This window comes from Corella eumyota, chromosome 4 (genome assembly GCF_963082875.1).
Source record: "Corella eumyota chromosome 4, kaCorEumy4.1, whole genome shotgun sequence".
Taxonomy (NCBI): Eukaryota; Metazoa; Chordata; class Ascidiacea; order Phlebobranchia; family Corellidae; genus Corella; species Corella eumyota.
In genome coordinates, this window is record NC_137493.1 from 4,560,904 (window position 1) to 4,579,319 (window position 18,416).

The following is an 18,416-nucleotide window of genomic DNA, read 5'->3' on the forward strand; positions in this document are numbered from 1 at the left end:
AACACTTGCTACACCACTATGAGGTGGTGGGTTTAATCCCTACTGCTCTCATGCTGTAGCGCCCTTGAGTAAGTCGTTATGAACGGTATGAACTCCTGCTAAGCCAGCACTTAATCAGCTGCATAATTACCGGGCAATTATAGTCTATAATATCCCAAACTGCTAAAGGCAACTCGAGATTGGGTCGGAGTAACTGATGTTACTCTATGTTGAAGTCGCGCATTCGACTTTCCCACATTTTCGATAAAGATATATACAAAAAATATATATATATACAACGTAGTTAATAATAAATAATCCCAATACAGTTAATGTTAAAAATAATATTATGATCATATACTATATTAACGTAGTAATTTAAAGTTTTGAACTGTAGGCTTAAGCCAAGTTATGGCTTTGTGGAAACGACACAAATTAGGAAGTTAATTGTTTTGCGAGGATGTGTTATGGTTTCCTTTAGAAATCTATAATGCGCATTGTAAACAAGGTAGTCATAACTGTGGAATGCGGTTGTTAATTCAAAACTGTTTCGCAGTCCTTTTGCATACAGTTTTAAACAAGTTTTCTGTAATGGTTGTCAGTATAAAACAATAGCCAAGTGTCAACACGTACAACGGCCTCCCTATATAGCAGTGGTTCTCAACCTTTTTTGCCCATAGACTATCTTCAAGTTGACTTAAATATACGCGGACTTAAACTATAGATATAAAAATTTGTTTATTTCTAAATAAACTTTAAACACAAGCACTGTATTTTACAAAATAAAGGAATTAAATATGGTATTAATAAAATATGGAAATTAAATACGGTATGTATTAAAAGAATTCTACTGTGAGATTAACTATTTAATAACACGTGACTTGATGTCACTCTGTTCCGCTTAAATGAGTATTTGAGGACATCTTCGATTTATCCTCTTATTTACACTTAATTGCATATTCAAAAAGTGTATTTGATTCTAAATCATCTTCGGTCTTTAAATAATTATTTAACGTTTTTGAGTTAAGAATTATAAAATCGTAAAAATGAAATGCAAGGACACTACAGCTTTGTTGGGACGTTTAAGAGCTTTAATGAACAATGGAGAAAAGGTAAAGCATCCACTCCAGGCTGTTATTATTCCATCTTCGGACGCACATCAGGTAATATTTGATATATCATTCACATCAGAATTTATTATAATTTGTTTAAGTAAGTCCAACACACTCTGTATGCATTGTTAATATGCCAATTTTATAAACTGCGAAGACTGCCAAAACGTACATATTAAAACGTTACTTCTATAGCGTGATATTATTATTTGCCTATATTGAATTTTTAGAGTTTGTTTTTAGAGTGAATATTTAGCAAGTTGTGATTTAAGGAGGGCTTTTATCTCTGGATTCACTGGCTCAGCCGGAACAGCTGTTGTGACTCATAAAAAGGCAGCGTTATGGACAGATGGAAGATACTTTCTACAGGTCATATTGGATTTTTATTTTTGGCTTAATAGTAATTTTTGTTATTTTTAATATAGGTATTTTTAACTAATGATGCATTTCAATCTTCAGGCTCTAGGTTCGATTCCCACTAGTTTCATGCCATTTTTAGGCCTCAAATCAATCTTTGTTATTTATTCAAAAAAATTATTATGGTTAATATTAGTATTATATAGGCTGAGAAGGAATTGGATACTAACTGGACTCTTATGAAAATGGGTTTGTCCGAAACACCCTCTGTTGAAGAATGGTTGTGCCTCGTTTTACCTGAAAGTTCTTATGTTGGAGTTAACCCATTTCTATATTCCTCAGGTTAAATTTTTTTGGGAATTTTCATCATTTTATTTTGTAATGTATTATTAAGGTTGTTATTTTAATAATATAATAGCTTAATATATTCCATGTTTACTACCATTACTACTGCTTTTTAATTGTAATATTTTTTTATCTTTTAAATCCTTGTATCAGATTATATATACGGTTTCCTATGGTACCTAAAAATTAATTTTTGTTGTTAAAATTATTTTATAAATAATAAATCATTTTTTAATTTCAACAAATGCTTTGCTTAGGTGCTTGGAATAAAATGGAGACAGCATTGGAAAAAGAAGGACACAAGTTAATACCAACTACTTCAGATCTAATAGATCAAGTAAGTATGTTCAGTAAAATTTAAATGTTTTTAAAATGCTTGTAATTGATATATTGTTTTTTTTCTAATTTATGATTTTATTAGTTTTTAAATTTTTAGATTATTGTTGTTTTTTACAGAGATAAATAAAGATTAATAATTATTTTCTGACTTGGAAATTAATTTTTTTTATTTAACTTAGCTCACTGAACTAATATTTAACTTGCTTGTTGCTGTATTAGCTTATAATTAGTTTCTTGCATAGGATTGCCAATGTTTAACCTTTGTCAATGTAAGAACAAAATCAAAAAATATATTTTATAAAATTTATGCCTTATTATAATTTTTTTTTAGAAATGATGTAATTATCATTCTAGTATATATTGCATTAAAAAAAAACTTTTACATTTTTTAAAATGCAAATCATAATTAAACCTATTAGAAACTTTATACCTAAATTTTATTTTTTAGATTTGGACAAATCAGCCTTCAACCCCTACCTCCCCTCTCATGATTGTTGACCAAAAAGTCATTGGTAAAACAAGCAAACAGAAGATCCAGGATATGAGGAAAAAGATGGAGGAAAAAGGGGTGAAATGGATGGTTATAACAGCCTTGGATGAAGTAGCATGTAAGAATTAAGTTCTTATTTTACACAAAATAACTTTTAAAATGTACAAATTTAAACCAAAAACCGTTTAATTGTCTTTTAGTGGCAAAATTTTGTAAAATTGTTGGACCATTAGGTCTGTACAATTTTTAATCTATTTAATAATGAAATCAATTTAATTTTTTTCTTAAACTTTTTTTCTGGTTAAGGGTTATTGAATATGAGAGGTGCAGATATTGAATACAATCCCGTCTTCTTTGCTTATTGTGTGATTGGCCTTAACTCCACTCAGTAAGTATCAAATTTAAAATACTAAACACATATGTTTAAATTAATAGAATGATATTAGGCACATTTTTTTGTATAATTTTATTCTCGATGTGGGAAGGTCAAATGCCAACCTAAACATAGAGTAACATCAGTTACTCCGACCCAGTCTCGAGTTGCCTTTGGCAGTTTGAGATATTATATTTAGATTATAATTGCTCGCGGTACTTATGCTGCTGACTAAGTGCTTGCTCAGCAGGAGTTCATACCGTTTATAGCGTCTTACTCAAGTTATTTGCAAATTAAACTAAAAAAATTAATAAAAAATGTTTTTTTCCTTTTTATTAAATTAAATTTTACTTTTTATTTTTTTGCAGTTTGTTTATTAACCCTTCGCGGATAATCCCAGGAATTGCTGAATATATTTCTGATTGTGACATCACAATAGAGAAATATGACTCGTTGATTTACTTCCTCGAGCAAAGATGTTCCTCAGATAAAACTTGGCTTAGCACAAACTCAAGTCATGCAGTTATTTCTGCAATCTATAAGGTATTAAAAAAAGCGAAAAAAATGTAAAAATTTTTTTTTTTTTGTGTTTAATAATTTAGATTTAAAATAGCATATCTTCATAGATGTGTTAACTTTTATTTATTATCACAAAATTTTGAAATGTTGTTTTATTATATTTTTACTAAAACTAGTTTAAATCTTTTTTTTTTTGTAATTGCCAAATATTAGGTATATACTATAAATTTGTTAGCTTAAAAAATCATTTTTTGGTATTTTTTCAGTTATTTAAAATATTTAATTTTTTATAAGTCAAAATAAATAAATGTTTAATGGTGATTTTTATTTTAGAAATATCGGTATTTAACTATGTACAGTGCAGTGTGTATGACAAAATGTGTGAAAAACCAGAATGAGATTGATGGAATGATTAAAGCGAATAACAGAGATGCTGTCGCTCTGTGTCGCTATTTTCACTGGATGGAAAATGAGGTTTAATATTTGTTTAATGGCGTTGGTTTTTTAATTTACTTACCATTGATGTGAAAAGGTCAACTTTATGATCTAAACATAAAGTAACATCAGTTACCCCAACCCGGCCTCGAGTTGCCTTTAGCAGTTTGGGATATTATAAATTATATTTCCCAGTTATTTAAGCTGCTGATTAGGTGTTGGCTTACCAAACATTTATACCGTTTATAGTCTACTCATGGGTTGCAACATGAGAGCAGTGGGTATTAAACCCAGGACCTCATCATGTAGTTAACACAAGTGTTCTGACTCTGATGGTTAGTTATTACAAAATCCCAGAATATTTACTTTTTTTGGTGTTAAGTTTTTGATAAAACCAATTAAATTCAGCAGCTTAAACATAAAATGTTTTTTTTAATTTTTTAAACAATTTTTTTTTCAGGTTCCTAAAGGTAATGTAACTGAATGCTCAGCAGCCTCGAAATCCCTTGAATTCCGATCTCAAGAAAAAGATTTTGTGTCTCTGAGTTTTAACACAATATCAAGTTCAGGGCCCTCAGGTTCGATTATACATTACACACCCAATCCTAATGACGATAAACCTGTCAAAGTTGATCAAATTTATTTGTGTGATTCTGGTGGGCAATATAAAGATGGTGGGTATTTAATTTGGATATTTAATATAAAGCATAAGACCAATAAATTTTAATGTTTTGGAATTAGAAATTGTATGTTGGCCAATGCAAATAAATTATGATTTTTTTACTTTTTTTTGGTTTAAATAAGTTAAATCTTTGTTTCAATTTATTATTTGAATTTGATCTAATTAATTTGAATTGTACCTAACCGGCAGCGTGGTGTAGTGGTAAGAACACTTGCTACACCACACATGAGGTCGTGGGTTCAATCCCCACTGATCTCATGCTGTAGCGCTCTTGAGTAAGGCACTTTAAACGATATGAACTTCTGCCAGCACTTAATCAGCAGTATAATTATTGGGCAATTATAATCTATAATATCCCAAACTGCTGCAGGCACCTTGAGACTGGGTCGGAGTAACTGATGTTACTCTATGTTCAAGTCGCGCATTCGACTTTCCCACATCGAAGTTAAATTATATACAAAAAAAAATAATGCACCATTTCTACTATTTTTTTTTAAATGCACTTGGATTGTATAGCCAAATAAATTGATTAGTAAATAGCTAATTTAATATTTAATATTTTTAATAATGTCATGAAGGCACAACTGATACCACTCGTACCATGCATTTTTCTACACCAACCCCGCACGAAAAAGAATGTTTTACTCGAGTTCTACAAGGTCATATCTCTCTTGCAAGTGTCATTTTTCCAACTGGGGCGAAAGGGTATTGGCTGGATACTCTAGCAAGAATGCATTTGTGGAAAATTGGGTTGGATTATAGACATGGCACTGGGCATGGAGTTGGAAGTTTTCTCAATGTGCATGAAGGTGAAAGTTTTACAATTTTTAAAAAGTTTTTTTCTTAAGAATTAAGTTTTTGTTTTGTCTTTTTAGCTTTAGTCTTTATTTTTTTTATATCTTTATCTGGAATATGAAAAGGTCGACTTCATGACCTAAAAATAAAGTTACATTAGTTACCCCAACCCAGTCTCGAGTTGCCTGTGGCAGTTTAGGATATTATACATTACAATTGCCCGGTAATTATACTGCTGATAAAGTGCTTGCTCAGCATGAGTTTATACCGCTTATAGCGCCTTCCTCAAGAGCACTACAGCATGAGGTCGGTGGGGATTGAACCCAAGACCTCATGTAGTGAAGCAGTTAAAAATCTTACTAGTCAGTTTTTCTTTGTTAATCAAAACAGAATTAGTTTTTTTGTTAACTAATTAAATAACTTTCCGACTTGTATTTAAAAACTTACCTAAATTGGCATGTTGTAGGTCCAATTGGTATGTACATAGGTAATAGTGACCGAGTTGTTAAAGTTGCCGAAGATGTTGAATTACTTGAAGGAATGGTCATCACTGACGGTAAGATCAGTATAAATAATTTTATAAATTTTTTTTCTACCTTTCTTAAAAAAACTCTTGTAAGTTTAAAACTGTATGTTTAAGTGCTTACCAATCAAATACATTTTGAATTTACATAAATTTGCCACTTTATATTTTAAATCTATATAGAGCCAGGTTATTATGAAGATGGTAAATTTGGAATTAGAATCGAGAATGCACTTTTGTGTAAGAAAGCAGAAACCAAGGTAAGTTGTTAGATTCTAATTGCAATAAATTCTTAAAAACCAGTTGAGGACCGAGTTATATTTAATTTATTACTTTGCAGCATAACTTTGGTGGTAAATCTTTCTTTACATTTGAGTCAATTTGTTTGGTTCCGATCCAACAAAAAATGATCGAAAAATCTCTTCTATCATCAGATGAGGTCAGTTTATGTTTTTTTTATATTTTTTAACAATTTTAAAATACCAAGATCTTTTTAAATATTTTTTAAAATTTTTTTTATTTTTACTTAGATTACATGGTTAAACAATTACCACCAGCGTGTCTGTGATGTCATAGGCTCTTTGTTAAAGTCACGTGGTTATAATAACGTTTATGATTGGTTAGTTAAGGAGACAAAACCATTGTAATTTTATCTTTTTTTTCATTGCTTTTTTAAATGCTTCATCAGCCTTTATCAATGAGCCAGTACAGAATATTGGTTACTGTTAATTAAGTAAAAAAAGCTTGTCATTAATAGTAGTTTTTTTTCAGCAATAAATATATATTTTTGATTAAAAGTTAGAACAAAATAATGTTATATATTTTTCTGTTAATACATTTAAAATTTTTTTTTAATTTAAAGCATATTGTTTAAACACTGTAATTAATGCCAAATTTTTACGAAAACAAATCGTTTATTTTATTCAATCCATTGAAAAAAATGCAATTTGCAAAAAACAATTAAAATGCAATATATAAAAAGGTTGCACTGCGTTAACAAGTAATATAATGTAAATTGTGTATATCAAAGCAGCAGTAGTAGGTTGAAATAAGGATTATACAGTGAAGAAATGAAAAAAAATCTAATCTAAATTTGTACAAGTTTAGCTTTGTAGGTATAAATAATCTTAGAGGGCATAATATTTTTTGGTCATTTACAAAAGTTTGATATAATACAACTATTATTGGTAAGTTTCCATAAGTTTATCTTTTAACCAATGTTTCTTCTCGGCTCTATCCTAAACAACTTCTTAAAAGCCCTTCTGAAATCCTGATTAAATATGGTGTAAAGAATAGGATTGATTCCACTATTTAAATAGCCCAGCCAGAAAAATGACTTAAACATTGTGGCATTGACACAGCAGTTTTGTCGACATATTGAGTAAACCAGATAGCTCTGTTGGAAAATAAAATTTTTAAAAACCCAGATGTATTTTTTCGTATATTTATAGTCTAGTTTTTCAATAAAAAATTTCTTTATTTTTTTTTCTGGATATTTGAAAAACCAGCTTTACAGCCTAAACTTAGGTTGGATTTTGTTACTTCGACTTAGTCTCAAAATACCTTTGACAATTGGAGTAAGTACTGTTAGCACTAAACAATTCACTTCAGAATGTAAATTTAAAGGCAATTCCCATGGATATAATATTCAAGCCTAACTTGTATAGCAAGTGTAAATATAGCCAAAAAAAAAATCAAGTTATAAACATACCACAAAGAAAGGTGACCAGCACAGCATATAGCATCCACAAACGATTACAATAATGTAAGTAAACCTTCTTTCTCTTTTCGCTCTTCCGTGGCAGCTGTGCAAAGAAGCACTGCTCTCACGTTTTATTCGAATCCTGTAAAATTGTATTTTAATAAGTTTAGACAAATTGGAACGTGTAGATATAGGCACTAAAAATCCATTAGTGTAAGCTAATTTATATTTAACTATAGAGACCCAATTATATAAAGTCTTTAAATTAAACCCCATTAACTTAAGAAGACTTAAACCTCTTGTTCTGGTAGGTTTACTTTACTTTAAGTTTTACATGTGAAGTATGAGGGTCACTGCTTACTAGTTTTATCTTTTATGTAACATAAGAAAGTATGCCTCTTAAAGTTTGTCTTTAATATTTTTAAGGTGTTTAATTATAATTTTCTCCATTGTACTGTCACAAATAATTAACGGTATGCTGTGTTATTTTAATTACCATAATATTTAACAAAACTTACTGTTTTAAAATTGTACCGATCGAGGCTACGCTGGGAAGTCTATTTGAGTTTGTTTCCATGGAAACAGGCGACCTCCACCCAGCCACGTGTTCACTCGAGTCGCTTTTCTTCACCAAACCCAACTTAAGAAAACAACTCCAGAAGATATTCATCCGCCGTTGTTCGGGAGCTACTTCTTCGAAAATTACACCGTTGTTTTGAATAACGTTTCGCGAACGCGGTTGGTTGGAAGAGTAGTCGACGACTATATCATGGGCCGAAGGTACTGTCAGAAAGGCTTCAGTGTCTTTGTGCTCGATTGTTTCTTGTGAGGCTCTACCCGCCGCTTCCTATCACGTGACAAAAATTATATTATTTTTATGAGTTCAAATGCAAACTTCAAAGTAAACAAGAACAGTTCAGTAGTCTGTTATTGGTTTAACCTAGTTGTAGCATAATCCTTCTTACGTCATAGACCTACCTTGTTATTCTCCTTTGCCAATAAACTGTAACTGACAACAGGCAAAAGCGCATTCCCCGTCTTGTTTTCTTCGTAACTGGAAAGTTGTTTTCGTTCCTGCATGCGCGAACTCTCCCCTACTTTAACACTCTGCGACCTTTTTAACACGGGGTTACTGATGTCATATCCACCCGTTTTCGTAGTGCGTCGTTGGATTCTTTTTACGACTAAAAATAAAATTTAATTGGACGTTAAGATGAGATGTCCGTAATATGTTTTTAGCCTGCATGAAGTAAACAAATTTTGATATTTGTAGTAAGGTTAGAAATAACATTTTGAAGTTAAAATTTTTTTTTTTTTATTAAGAATTTCTGTGTTTTCTGTGTCTGATTTTTTAAACACATATATACCTTAGCATTACGTGCCCATTAATTAAGTCTGTAGCGAATTATTATTTTTAATAATTAGGAACTGTCCTTAGTGGTTAGTTGATACAAGAATATAAAATTCTGGCTAATTCTTACGGAAATAAACTCTGAATTTAAGTAATGTCTAAATCCATGTTTATTAAGTGGCGTCCGTTCAGCAGAACGGAATTGCCTAACTATTTTTAAAACGAACATTTGCACTTAATAAAAAGCAGAAACAAATCGTTGGAAAAATAATTCAATACTGGAGAAACGAGGTTAAAGTTCCCATGTGAAAAGAGTTGTTAAATAACCCGCAAATTCGATAAACAAGTTATAGTTAAAAGCATTGGAACTCATTGTTAAAATAGGGAGGAAAAATACGCCAAAGCTTGACAGCAAATAAATAACAATTTAATTTCAAATCAACATCAAAAACTGTTTGTTTATAAAATTAAAGGTTAGCTTATGTGGATTTATCCAAAATAAGCTACAAGTCAGACCTGTTTTGTATATTTGCACTTGTCTTGTATATCAACGTTTTAATCAAGCAATATTATTTTATTTTAAATAAATTACAAAAAATAGAATCTAACATACTATCAGTTGTCGAACGTCCATGATCACTTCTGTATGTTTGTTGTCTTGAAGTAACTGGGGGACTCTTTGCTTCGTACTGTGGCATTCTGATGAGTAATGCAAAAACCGATAACGAAATTTAATTGGATTTAGAGATTAATAAGTTTTAGTATCAGCTTTAAAAACGAAAGTAATCGACTTTAAAAAATTTTGAGGTTAGGAAATTGTTCTAGTTAATCCTTTTTTACCCTGTAAGAAATGCGAATACCAACATAACTTCTTATTTTTTTCATGGTTTTTGGGATTAATTTTTTTTTTTTTTAAAAAAACGTGGTATAAATAAATAGAAACTTTATGCAAAATGAATACGGGATACAATTTTATGGTACAAACAATATCACCAAGCCTAATAATATCTTAAATTAACTGTAAGGCAACCTGAGACTAAGCCACGTGTCAAAAAAGACAGCAAATTTTTTGAGAGCAAAATTACCTTTCTAAGGCTACATCAAATTTAACATAGAATATTAAAAACTTACGCGTAACCAGCTCTGAATTTCGACCCGATTTTAATTCCAACCACGTAAATGCATGAGTATAACGGGATAATAAAACAAGTAGGAATCAAAAACGATAGAGAAGAAGACAAAACGATGTACCTAAACAAGTTTTTTTTATTTATTAAAAATAATATAAATACATTAATATATTTTGAAAATATAGGCCGTGGTTGTGGTTTATTCGTAGCTTGTATTTTATTAATAATTCATATTTTAGAATTGATTTATTATTTTTTGTTGAAAATTTAAAATAGATAAGCAGATTAAACGTAAGATAGCAACACAAATCACATCTTAAATTGCTTAGCAATATTTTTAGTGAATTTTTGGTGATGAAATGGTAATCCCTTTTTCGATTTTTTTTTTAAATAAAATAAAATTTTAACTTACCATGTGACGTCATTTACAAAGCAATGGTCACTGCCTTGTATTGTTGTCAGTTCGCCGAGAAAGGGTAGAACTGAGACACCAGCAGAAAAAATCCAAATCTAAAACAGTAAAAATTTTAAATAATGTTTTTTAACATTTTTAAAGCTAGATTTATTTGATACAAATTTAAACTCAATAAAAACAAACATCGGGACAAAAGAATTTTAATTATAAAGATTGCGCCATTCAAATGAATATTTACATAAGGCTTAAGAATAAATTATTTTTTGTCCAAAAAATGTCAAAATCAATTTAAATTCGTGCATTTGCTTTTAAATTTCGCACCGCAAAATTTTCATGTTTTTGTTGAAAATCGATTTATTGAATTATTTTCAAGATGGCATTCGCACCCGCGTACGAAAAATATTTAAACACGATTTTAACATTTAGATATTATGGTATATATTCATAAAAAAAAATATGTTTTAAAAATTTAAAAAATTAAATTCAATTTTTTAGCCCTAAATATGTTGCTGCCATATTGTTTAAAGTTAAGGTTATGCTATATGGTAACATGTCCATTTAAGCATGCAGAATATAAACATAAAAAACACCATTTCAAAATAGGATCTCGTATAATTTAACATACGAGTGTAAAAACAAATAATTGCTGAAGTATTCCTCTATTTTTACATAATTTATAAATTATTTATTACTTGAGACCTCATGTAGGTGTTTATAAGTGTATGTCCAGTTTCAATTAAGTTGTTTTTTATTGATTCGACCATCTGTTAAGGTAAGCGGTCAGTTTTAAATGACCAACGGTTGATATAATAATCTATATTTACCAACGCGTTTTTAAAATATTTAATTAATTCACATATTATGAAGATAAAAATAATTAATTTAAAAATAATATTTTTTTCACAAATTATTGTCTCGTATTCTATAAAGGTTACAAATCACAATTAAATGAAGCGATATTTAGTCTATCTTTGACGTAATCGATATTTAGGTTAAATGTTATCTTATTCGTAATACGATATACTTGATACGCAGGAGAATTAATATTAACCCAGATCACGATCTAGGCGTTAACTTCCCTTATTTTTGATTTTTATAGAAAAAAATTATACACCTGACAGAAGAGCCGCCTGAATATGACGCCATTGTCATATTGGTTGACGTGATATGTTTATGGCACTATTAAGTCGGGCTTTACATGAATAATAGCACGGTTTTACCTTATTTTTATACGACAACAATTTTAGACAAAAAAAAGAAAAAAAAATCAATTATTTTTGTTTGATTCTTAGATTGATTTCGTACACTCACTTAAGCCGATTTATATTTAAAACTTATAACAAAATTGACACTTTTTAATATCGAGACTGTTGCAGATTTTATATCGTAGTTATTAAAGTTTTTATAAAGATACCCGATGTCAATAAACATATACGACGTTTTCAGTGTCTTTATACAATAGAATTATTATAATTAATTTTCACAATCCCATTTTACAGCTTACTTTTGTGATTTAATATATACATCTAAAAAAGGTGTGGTTGTTTATGGAGTAAATACAGGATAATACAATGAAATATATTAAGTTTTATGGTTGATTCGAATCTGTAACGGGTAAATGCATATTAATAAAGGGATCACGCGGTTCAGGCTTACGCGGTTTTTGATTGACAATTTTAAGTCATTTGGGTACGGGGATTAGGTAATGACGTCACGATATTGAATACTGATATAAAAGCAATTTAGATCCACTTATGTTTAATTGAAACGCTTTAACTAATAAATCCTAATGAGGCACTAGGTTGTGTTTATTTAAAATTATTTTTTTTTAATGTGTAAATACATTAAGGTTTGGTGACCATGCCATAATGTACTATGAATCTTTGTATAAACATTATTACTTTTGGCATGTTTTAAATCATTAAATTGATTTTTTCATTTTTTCCCGTCGCATTGTTGTAATATTAATTGTATATCGTATTTATTATTTACTTTTATCAATGCGCGAAAAACCAAAATATAATAAAATAAAATATTAGACTTAAATGAATTGTCTGTAAAAGTACAATGCCGGTAACTTAAAATTGTTCGAAAAAATTTGCATACAAATAGTTGGGTACAAGGTTTAAAGCTTCCCGTTTTCTATAAATAAAATAATTTAAATTTAAATAAAATTCTGCTACATTGCATTTTCGGTGGCAAACTAGTTTTTTTTTGAGGTATCTAGTTATACTTCTGCTTTAGTAAATGAACCGCATCGTAACATCCTTTGTGTGTGGCTTTATAGTTATAACATAAGTCACAGTTTTTTTAAAACATGCAATGTATATTTTACAGACATTTTAAACCCAATTTCAAAAATATCAATTTAAAAACAAAAAAATGTGAGTTAACGCCGCCGTTAATTGAAAATTGTGTTTGTGTATTCACTATAGCAAAAACAGAGGTTACATTTAACTTCAACAACATAGACTAACTTTACGGCCATTAAACGATGGAATTTGATTGGATTATAGCGTAATTGGATTTGCCAAGTTGTTTAACGCACTTGGTTAAAATAACAAACTCGTTTTTTTATGAATTATTGATCAAGACAGGCGTTTACTGCTAAAATAAGTTAAGTAACTTTATGCTGACGGCTTATGTAGTTTCCTATTACGTCACAACCAGTCGCAAAGTCGATTACATTTTAGGGCGAAATGTGGTTGCAGGGTCTAAACCTTGGAAAGACGATACAGTTGTAATGCTACTGAACCCTTTTATTGCATTTCAAGCAGTGTTTGATTTACAAATCACGCTACTTACCGGGTATGTAATTTAGGTAGCAGTTATTACTTTATGATGTTACGATTACACGGGCAAACGCTGTTGGCTAATGTAAACAATTAATTACTTTGGCAGTATGGAATAACAAATTATCAACATGTTACATACCTCCGGTTCTAATAAATAAAAAACGAAAAATAACGCTACATAATATACTTACGCTAAATGTGAAGCAGAGAATTCGCGGGACGGACCTGTACTGCTGAAACGCAGTTGGGAATCGCACCGAAATGTAGCGGTCAAAACCTATGCAGCAAATACTCCAAATCGAAGCTGTACACAATAAAATGTCAACCGAAAGGTAAATTCGACAATACACGTCTCCGAACGGCCATTTTCCTAGCAGCTCGTTGGCCAAAGAAAACGGTACAACTAGAATAGCTAAGGACGCGTCAGCTATGGCTAGAGAAACAAGATAAATGTGTTGCTGGCTCTTTCGTTGCTGGTGCGATCGTCGTACGCTTCCATTGCAAATCACGATTATCACAGCCACGTTGCCGATAAGTGTTAACAGGCAAAAGGAACCTGTGAGTAGGATAAGAATGCAGCTGACTGTTGGACTGTATGTTTGTATAGCTGTCGTGTTGCCTAAGCAATTCGACAATGGTACGTAATAGTAGGGGTAGGTTGCTGAAGAGTTATAGTAATTTGTCATTTCTTCCATTTTGAAGTCGACTTTGTGAAAATTCCCAAAGTTGTTTGTGACGAATTTTCGCAGTTCGTTCTCAGTATTACAGCGAATTCGTAACCCGGGAAAATTAAAAATAGAAAATTGAATTTGACAGAATAATTATTTTTGTCAGGTTTTCCCGTGTTAATTCCGATGCCCTTTGTTTCACTTGTACTTTTTATGATATTGACACTTTGATTGAATTTTCCTGTACTTGATTACACGCTTGCTTTAACAAAAGTATGTTCAATTTAAATAGCGCTTAAACATAAGACAACTGGCAACAAACATAACAAAACAAGTCATTATAAAATCATAAATCATAAAACCAACTACAGCCTATCACTTCAAATTCTCTTATCTCTCCGTTATACCAATCATAGAAAAGTTTGATCTATTTTCCTATTTGTACAGATGAAAAATCTAACTATCTAATCTTTAAAATCAATTAATCCCCGAAAAATCTTAATCTTCGTAAATGAAGTCAAATATGAACTTATAGATATATTTAAAAATCAATTTTTCAAAACAACTGTACCTACCTACGATAAAATACCAAGGATTTTAGAACGTCAAGTGCATTTACATTAATGTTGTTGCGTATTTAAAAGTACAGCTAAACGCTACAAGTTGCATGCACCGGTGCGGAACAGTCATTAATTATTCAAGTTTTCGTGTGTGGATTATTTTTGCGGTCAATTTCACAAAAATCGGTTAAAAAATTTGTTCGATTCTTTAAAAAAAATTTGTCGAGTGTCGTAATTTTTAAAATGTCGCGTTATACGAATGTCGTAATTTGATAATTTTAATCCGTAAATAAGCCTTAAATGTGAAATTGAAGATAGCTTTTAATTCGACGTACGTTTATTTTTCTGCCCACTGACCAAAATATCTCTCTGCTCGTGTTTTTTTTTACAACTTTTGTGATATTATTATCTCGATTTCATAACAAAAAATGCCGTTATCTTAATATCACATCTTTTTTTCATAAAATTGTTTTTACAGTTCTTCTTAATTGACTCCTATTATTAAAATTTCTATATCTTGGTCAAATTTTAAGTCTAAAAAAACTGTCCACTGTCTTTATTTTCATTTTAAAATTGGTTAAATGTAAAGCTTTTGTCTAAACACTTTTAAGTAGTGTTTGTCTCTCCGCGTGTTAGACATGGTATGTGGATTACCCACTACAACCTATCATATAAAGATAAAAACTTTGATTTATGACGCTAGGTTTACCTCGAATAGGCTATGCGAGTTTAGCCTAGATTTACGATAAAACGCTAATGCCGAAGCGTACGCTGCGGTCTACCAGAGATGTAAATACCTGAGACGCGTATAAGCTACTTCATAAATACTCAAGGTTGCTTACTGCAAATCGTGCGTACGTTTTAAATTCTGCGTAAACTAAAAAGCGCAGGCTTTTAACGTCTTGGTAAATCTTTTTTTCCGATGTTTATTTTTAAAGTCGTCGTGAAAAGTGAAATTTGTTCCTATTAAATTTATTCGCACTATTTTTATTGCTTACGATTTTTAATTTAAAAGTTACAATATGCTGCTGACAGAATTACTTTTCGAAATTGATTTTTGTTATAGCAGCTACATTTTCTTAATCGATATTCACTTTGCCTTTGATTTAATAAGCTTAAAAAAGTTACGATTTAGACATGTTCTTAGAAATTCTCTGAAAATAGCATTTTTTATGTATAAACAAATTGCTACATTGCTACGAAACAATTTTTAAAGTTGCAATTGAAATAAATTAACGGCGTTGTAGCAATAAAAAAAACATTTCGCGGAATTTCCAACACAATTTCCCAAATTAAACTGATTTTATTATTTTCAAAGTTTAACATTTAAGTAATTATATTTTATTTAACCTTACCTAAATTTTTTACGACTGCCATTTAATAAAACCGTTTAGTAAAGATATTTAATTTCACATTCTCAATTTAAATTCTGCAGCAGCACTAAGGCTAAGTTAAAATTCGCTTAAATGACGATTTGAAAAGGCGAAAAAATCAAAACCAGCTTTAGTCGACAGTTTTTAATTTTTTTGTAATATTGATTATCGCTTTTACAAATTTAACGTGCGTATGTATTTGGATGTGATTGCGTTATTTAACATTTATTTATGATATGATAATCGATGCTTGAATAATAAGATTCCGTATTTAAATATTAAAATAACATATTTTAAGAATACACAATTATATTTCGTTGAGCGTAATATCCACACTTTAAGCCTAAAAATAGTAACTTTTACAGGATTTAAATAATATTTTTTGATATTAACTTTAGTAAGTGTATAAGAAATGTTATACTGTATTAAAGTATTGTTGTTTTGTGCCATTTTTAGCACGAAGTTAAATTAAGAAGTTTAAGTTGTTGTTATTTTATTTTAATACGTCGAACTGGCCTCTAAGTATTAAGTTTGCGACAATGCCGATAAATCTATTAAAACAAAATTAAAACACTAGCTGCGAGATGGCGCCAGAGATTAAGTATTTTTACATTTTTTGAGTATAATATTAACAATTTATTTGTTTATAAAATATACTTTCTAAGCCTTTAAAAATAGTTCACAAGTAAAATTAAATACGCAATTAAAATATATACATCTTTTTTAAAATATTTATCATCTCCCATTTTTAGAAATTCTGTGTGCACGTCTAACTAGTGATATGTCAACATGCTTTACTATTTTGTCAACTTATTTTACATGAAAAGGTCAACTGAAACTTTATAACTTAACTTGGACAAAAATATATGTTATTTGCAAAGTGTAAGTTGTTGGTTAATGCATTTTGTTCGTTAAACTATATAGGCTTGAAACAATTTATATGAACTTTATGTGATAGTGATCCTTTAATTTAAAGGGCTACATAAAGTTAGATAAAAGGCCTAGTGCTTTCTCTGTAACCAAAATACGTTTGTTTACATTATTCACTTGACTGATTTTTCTTTTTTACCGGCTTTGTGCCGATGGTGCAATCCATGCCTTTTTTTTAACTTTGTAAAACTGGTTTAATTAGTTTAAACCTTGAGCAAGTCCGCACGTGTTTGGTTCAATAAAATTTGGATTATATTAAAGATATGTTAAAGTTTATTAGGTTATGTAAAAGTTTACAAATTTTTGCATGTTAATTGAACAAATTTTAGCATGTTAATTATATTTGCAAACGTCTAACTTACATTCAAGATAAAACATTTTCAGAAAATTTGCAGTAGAACAAAAGTTGCAACATTTTTTAATGGCTTCGTAATAGCGATATTGTAGCGATTTTTGGCATTTTCGACAAAGGTATATAACGGGTTGCTGTTTTTACCAAATTTGGCAAAAAACGAAAAATATCTCCGTTTTTTTTTTCATTTTTATGCGAAATAAACACTTAAATTAAATTATAAGTCATCTAAACATGCTAAAAATTGCACTTTTATTAAATTTTCGTTTTAAAAATTATAGCTATTTTTGGAAGAGTATGTATCAGTTGTACTACTAATATATACATTTTTTGCAAATTTACATGGAGTTTTTATTGACAAAGACAAACATTGCACTTCTGAGAAAATAACATCATATTAATTGATATTTCTTCGTTATAAAATATTCGTAATAAATATATTCTACTTTTTTAATTTTTTTTGTTAAAGCGTATCTCGACAATTATTTATGTAAATAAAATATGGTTCAAAATTGTTAGACCATTTTTAATTAACAATATTTAAGTAAATATACTTGTATACAATAAATTTTAAACATAGAAAAATTAATTTTTTAACCCAGTTTTAAGTTGTTAATATTAGGATATACATTAAACCAAATTTTGAATTCATTAAATTGATATTTGATTTTTAATCACCAAACAAGCATTTAAATATTAAATATATTAAACAAACAAAAATTATTTTTTAAATGTGTTTTTTAACTACTTATGTCATAAAATACATTATACTAAATTTTTAATGCTTAATATCGAACTTATAATATCGATCTTTAAAATGCTTAATATTAAATTTTAAAACGAGAAAGTTTGAAAACTAATACATTTTTGTAAAAATAATTACTTAGTAAGATACATTTTTGATATTAAAATATTTATTTGTCCTTATACTAGATGGGGAATCAAACCTGGGTCTGTCGCTTGACAGTCAAGTGCCTTACCATTCGAGCTAACGCGAAGGTTTAAAACAGCTGCATTTTTGTAACCATAAGTACTCGGCGAAAAAAAAATTTGAAAAAGAAAAAATCAATTATACGACAATTTGTTTATACAATGTTTATTTCTTGTAATTCTTATCAATTACTTTGTTGTAAGTGCGCAGGTAACTGGAATTGGCAAATCAAACAATATAGGTTACGATAAAGTTTATGT

General features: G+C 29.6%; 2 protein-coding genes across 2 annotated transcripts; one reads left to right on the plus strand and one right to left on the minus strand.

Annotated features, from left to right (window-relative positions):
- Window positions 1-153: 153 nt before the first annotated feature.
- Window positions 154-6,863, plus strand: LOC145751497 (xaa-Pro aminopeptidase 1-like). The gene is made up of 14 exons (XM_082567669.1): window positions 154-1,142; window positions 1,335-1,460; window positions 1,655-1,790; window positions 2,051-2,130; window positions 2,581-2,740; window positions 2,929-3,010; window positions 3,364-3,538; window positions 3,848-3,988; window positions 4,410-4,623; window positions 5,210-5,440; window positions 5,893-5,982; window positions 6,133-6,209; window positions 6,290-6,388; window positions 6,480-6,863. Exons 1-14 carry the CDS (start codon window positions 1,026-1,028, stop codon window positions 6,594-6,596), a joined length of 1,845 nt encoding a protein of 614 aa, XP_082423795.1. The 5' UTR covers window positions 154-1,025; the 3' UTR covers window positions 6,597-6,863.
- A 77-nt stretch (window positions 6,864-6,940) lies between these two features.
- On the minus strand, window positions 6,941-14,551 carry LOC145751407 (alpha-2Da adrenergic receptor-like). Its single transcript, XM_082567540.1, has 8 exons — window positions 13,534-14,551; window positions 10,545-10,642; window positions 10,134-10,253; window positions 9,616-9,701; window positions 8,630-8,835; window positions 8,170-8,498; window positions 7,661-7,793; window positions 6,941-7,345 (listed from the first exon to the last, which is right to left on the minus strand). Exons 1-8 carry the CDS (start codon window positions 14,035-14,037, stop codon window positions 7,160-7,162), a joined length of 1,662 nt encoding a protein of 553 aa, XP_082423666.1. The 5' UTR covers window positions 14,038-14,551; the 3' UTR covers window positions 6,941-7,159.
- Window positions 14,552-18,416: the final 3,865 nt, after the last annotated feature.

Coding starts and splice junctions, on each gene's coding strand:
- LOC145751497 (XM_082567669.1), top strand. CDS start 1,026: ATGAAATGCAAGGACACTACAGCTTTGTTGGGACGTTTAAGAGCTTTA. Junction 1,791..2,050: donor CCCATTTCTATATTCCTCAG/GTTAAATTTTTT, acceptor TGCTTTGCTTAG/GTGCTTGGAATAAAATGGAG. Junction 2,131..2,580: donor CTTCAGATCTAATAGATCAA/GTAAGTATGTTC, acceptor TTTATTTTTTAG/ATTTGGACAAATCAGCCTTC.
- LOC145751407 (XM_082567540.1), bottom strand. CDS start 14,037: ATGGAAGAAATGACAAATTACTATAACTCTTCAGCAACCTACCCCTAC. Junction 10,643..13,533: donor TTCTCTGCTTCACATTTAGC/GTAAGTATATTA, acceptor TTACTGTTTTAG/ATTTGGATTTTTTCTGCTGG. Junction 8,836..9,615: donor TGGACGTTCGACAACTGATA/GTATGTTAGATT, acceptor TTTTATTTTTAG/TCGTAAAAAGAATCCAACGA.